At 40.7% G+C, this 4,479-nt stretch overlaps 1 protein-coding gene across 1 annotated transcript; it reads left to right on the top strand.

The window, feature by feature from the left end:
• Positions 1-6: 6 nt before the first annotated feature.
• CHCHD1 (coiled-coil-helix-coiled-coil-helix domain containing 1) lies at positions 7-4,270 on the top strand. Its single transcript, XM_026851280.1, has 3 exons — positions 7-192; positions 754-872; positions 2,313-4,270. Exons 1-3 carry the CDS (start codon positions 51-53, stop codon positions 2,421-2,423), a joined length of 372 nt encoding a protein of 123 aa, XP_026707081.1. The 5' UTR covers positions 7-50; the 3' UTR covers positions 2,424-4,270.
• The last annotated feature ends 209 nt before the right edge of the window (positions 4,271-4,479 follow it).

Below are 4,479 nucleotides of genomic sequence, written 5' to 3'. Positions count from 1 at the left end.
CGGGAGGGCGGGGCCGGGGCCTGCTATCCGCGCGGCCTGGCGCAAAAAACATGGCGGCGCCCGTGTACCCGGCCTGGGTCATCCGCTGGGTCTCCGGGCAGTGGCGGCAGAAGAAGCGGCCCCCGGTTCTCCGCCCTACCCGGCCGCTGGTGCTGGCCAACAAGGTAGCGAACCGCAGGGAGCAGGCGGGAGGTGAGTTCCTGGTGCCAGGCCGTTAAATGCCCCCTCCCCGGGGAGGAACGGCGGGGGATGGGACCTGCAGCTCTTGAGGAGTAAACTGCCGCTGGTGGGAGCTGTCCCGTCGCTCTCCTGCTGCTTCGCCCTGGAAAGGGTCACGGTGGTGCCAGGGCTGGGTCGAGTTGACGCCCGGAATTGCCAGGACAGCGGTGGGGAAGGGGTCTGGTTTGTGCCATAGAATTAGCACACGGGTTCTTTTGGAAAGATTACTTTCTCATACAACAGCCCTAAATTTGCGTCTTGTGATACTCCGTATGTGAATCACACATGTAAAACGCTTTGTTACGTTTCAACAAAGCATTTACGTTTAGAACTCAATCGGGCGTGATGGCAGCAATGGTGCTAATCTTTGTGCTAGCAGCAACATCTTCTCTACACAAAACAAAGAGATGTGTCGTTTTTTCTCCCCTGCCTCTACCCCACCTTAAACTTCTCTCTGGAGATTCATGCACTGCGGAGGCTGTTAGCATGACATCCCAAACACATGAGGTTCTTGGTTGTGTCTTTCCCTTCTAGAGGCGACATGCATTACAGAGATGTCGGTAATGATGGCCTGCTGGAAACAGAATGACTTCAACGATACAGCTTGTGCTGAGGAGATCCGGATATTCCATGAATGCGTGGCAAAGGCAGAAGTAACTAAGGCCTTTTTTGTGTTCTTAAAGGCTAGTAGTAGGGAAGGAGGAAGCACTCAGTCACTTTTTCTGTGTATTAATTCTGTAGTTATAATGTTCTCAGAACAGCTTGATTGGTGGTGGTAACCCATTTGAACTGTAGGAGAGATACAGGATGGTGTAGAGCAAATGTGCAATCCTTCCTTTTTGAATGCAGAAGTTAAGTTTAAATTAAATTAAATTAGAATGAAAATAAATTAAATTAAATTAGAATGAAAATAAAGGACTGTAGGAAGGGACTGGATGTTTGGTATGTTATAACTAGGGATGAAACAATAGTCCCATCCAGTCCTTTTTGTGTTGTCAAATTCTTGAAGTAGAGCTCAGTTGCTCTCAATTGACACTGACTTAGGTCACTTCTTTTGATTTCTTCAGTTTTTAATCTCTAGAGCTTCAGGCCTAATGAAATAATAACAGTCACTGTTCTTCTCCATATGATACGATAGTTCTGAATGAGTGCACAATTTGGAGCTGTTAGGTAGAACTGATTTGTGTGGTGTGAGATGTGGATTATATTGTAGTTGGGGAGATGTACAGTGTAAGTAAATTTCTGCAACTGCTCTGATTCATAAAATTAAGAAATAGCTGACTTGGGTGCCAATCCAATACCTGCATTATCTAAACAGTGGAAGAAATTTTGGATTCCCAAATTCCAATCTGTCATAAATCTGTAAATAGTTCTGTGCTTGCAGGGGTGAGGGTGGAGACAAGGTGGTAGAGACATAACCAGTAGTTTCAATAATCCTAATAACAAACAGAATTTTCAGGATACAGAGGGGTAGTTACAGCTGTTCTTGATTCTCTAAAAATCAGGAGTTCTTTAAGGCTGTTTCTTTGAAGGCTATACATTTTCTTGAAAAATAAATTTCATATTGCTTGGAAATTAGAGGTTTCCAGCTGTATGATAAACTTGAAATCAAGTCAGTTTCAAAAGCAAACTACAGGTAAGTATATGTACTAAACTTCTCCTTAAACTGATTTCAAGTTTCAATTTTTTTTATTAACAGTACCATCATTTAATAAATAGTCATTTATTGTTGCTGTTTGACAGCATAAATAAAAAATTGTCCCCAGTTTATTTGGTAGATTACAAAGAATCAAATCGAATAACAGAAATTAAAAAGAAAAAAATCTGAGTTGTTGCTATAAGTTTATAATATTGTTAACTAAGAATATGGAAGAATCATCTTTGCAAGATGTCAGTCAGTCATATCATTTAAAGTTCATCAGCTTTTGAAAGCCTAGTGAGTATTGAACTAAGTGCTGCTCTAAGTGTTCCTTAAAGAAATAGCATTCTTCTGAAAGAAACATCCCAGTAAAATTGGTAGTAGCCTTTGGGGGTGGGCATCAGCTCTGCAAATAAGCAAAGGTAATATTTTGAGATTGTTTTTTCTCTTTCAGAAAGAGCGCAAGAATCAAAATGAGGACATCCTGTCATCCAGGGGAGACTTAACTTCAAGCAAAGTGAACAAGCTCCTGAGGAGGTTTCCTCAGATCACACGTTATGTATAATGTGCTTGATTAAAGGGACTGCAGACAAGCAATTAAAATTGGTGTCTTTGGCAAAAAAAGTGAAAAGTAAACTTGAGTGAGCATTTGATTTCAGGTGGTATCTGTCAGCGCTGCTGTGTGGATCTTGACCACATCTCCGTTTCCAGAGCAAAACCCACCCATCTTGACCATCAGCTGACTTTGTTCATGAGATTCTTGGGTCTTCTGGTCTTGAGATTTCTGGAGTGTACTCCACACTAGCCACAGTGTGGAGTCAGGCCCTCACTGAGAAATGAAATCTTCTAGGAATGCATGTAAATGCCTTTTCCAACAGTTAGGGGGTGACTTTTCCTCATGTATAAGCTTCCTGCCTAACTAACTTTTGAGCTGCTATCAAAAAGTGCTTAGGCCCAGACACTGAGACAATTTAAAAGTGTTAGTAATCTCATGACTCATACTCCTACACATATGTATATGCAATTTGATTCCTCTTAAAATTTTTTTAATTCCTGCTGCTGTACAAGAAGGCTGTAGAATGAGGAAGTAATCTTCAGCAAAATACCTTGTTAATACACAATACATTGGTAAGGATCAAATATAACTTTAACACAGAAGCTTGTGATTTAGGCCCTCTGCCTTGCAGGTGGGACAGATATGGTGCCATGTCAGATCCATTATGTTGCCTGTACTATAATAAAAACGTAAAACTCTTGTTTGGCTTGAGCAACTCATAAGCCACAAGAAAATGCTCCATTGTTTTGGTAAAAAAGCTAAAAGGGGAAGAGAAAGTTCAAGCATGGACTGATACTGAAATTATGTAATTAATTATTTGTTTAGATTTTTTTATCACTGGAGTACCACAAAACTGCAGGCAGGTCCCTGTTGTTTTAGGACCAGTACTTAATTGGTTAGAAAAATGCAGGGCCTCAGAGAACTAATGATACAACCATTTATGTCACTAATTCTTGGATGTAAAGAAAAAGAGTAAGAAGGAAGTCGGGAGCACACAGACTATGGCTACCTGCATGTAGCTAGAGTTTTCATGGAGTTGGAGCTGACTTCTCTGGAGCCCCAGACTGATTTCTGTTCTTCACATAAATACTGGTCAAGTGTACACTTTCAAGTTACTGAAGCAATTTTTGTTTACCTGTTACAATGGCTTATTAGTGGCTTATCCCACAGGGTAGCCTATTCTATTGCTGCTATTATGGCATAACTGGGTCTTTCAGAGGACTTGAAGTCAGTAAGAACATGATTTCCAAATCTAAGTTTGGGAAAACACTTTGGTTCTATGACGTTTTGGATTTTCAGTCCAAAAGATGCTCTCTGAAAAGGAGAGCTACTTGCTGATTCTTTGTGTCTGAAGGAGACAAGCTGAGTTGGGAGTGAGGGACCAATGAATTGTAACTTGACTTCTGTTGATGATGGTTTTTCTTTCTTTTTATTAAAACTTACAATACAAGTATAATTTTGCATCTCTTAAGCTAGCAGATGTGCTAAATGTACCAAATTCCAGTGCCTGTGAAGAACTCTCTATATAAGAGGCTGTAGCAGAGAAACTAACACTTTTTTGTTCTGTTCTTACTTGGAAGTTTTGCATGTCTCCCACTAATCTGGACAGCCATTTTTTGATTTTACTGCTTCACAGTGAACTTCACAAGTTATCTGGGGTTTTTTCTCATTTTTTACATGTCTACTGTAAGCTTGAAATTACTATGCTAAGGTTTTCTAGTCCTTAAAGAAATGCATTTGTTTGGAGGAAGAAGGAATGAAAGAGAATACTTTTCAAATGCACCCAGATTTTACAGTGCTTCTTGTGAAAGAAGTACTCTAGCAATTCTTTTGTCTCAGGATCCCGTGCTGTAACCGAGAAACCTCCAGTTACTGATTGCTCTTGGCAATTTGAGCTGCTGCCATTTCCCTGTATCTCACTGTTAAGCTTGTATTGCATGTTTAAACACGTTCTGTGACATGCTTACATTGGGGATCATTCCATTAATAGTTCATATGTGTAACTACAGTGAGTGACATTGTCCTCTCTGAGTTCAGGATTTGTACCACCCCGTGATGCTGTTGC

The sequence above is a fragment of the Athene cunicularia genome (assembly GCF_003259725.1).
Source record: "Athene cunicularia isolate RWA chromosome 6 unlocalized genomic scaffold, athCun1 chr6_part1, whole genome shotgun sequence".
In the NCBI taxonomy this organism is placed as follows: domain Eukaryota; kingdom Metazoa; phylum Chordata; class Aves; order Strigiformes; family Strigidae; genus Athene; species Athene cunicularia.
Note: the sequence above shows the minus strand (reverse complement) of the source record. Positions and strands in the feature narration are given on the sequence as shown.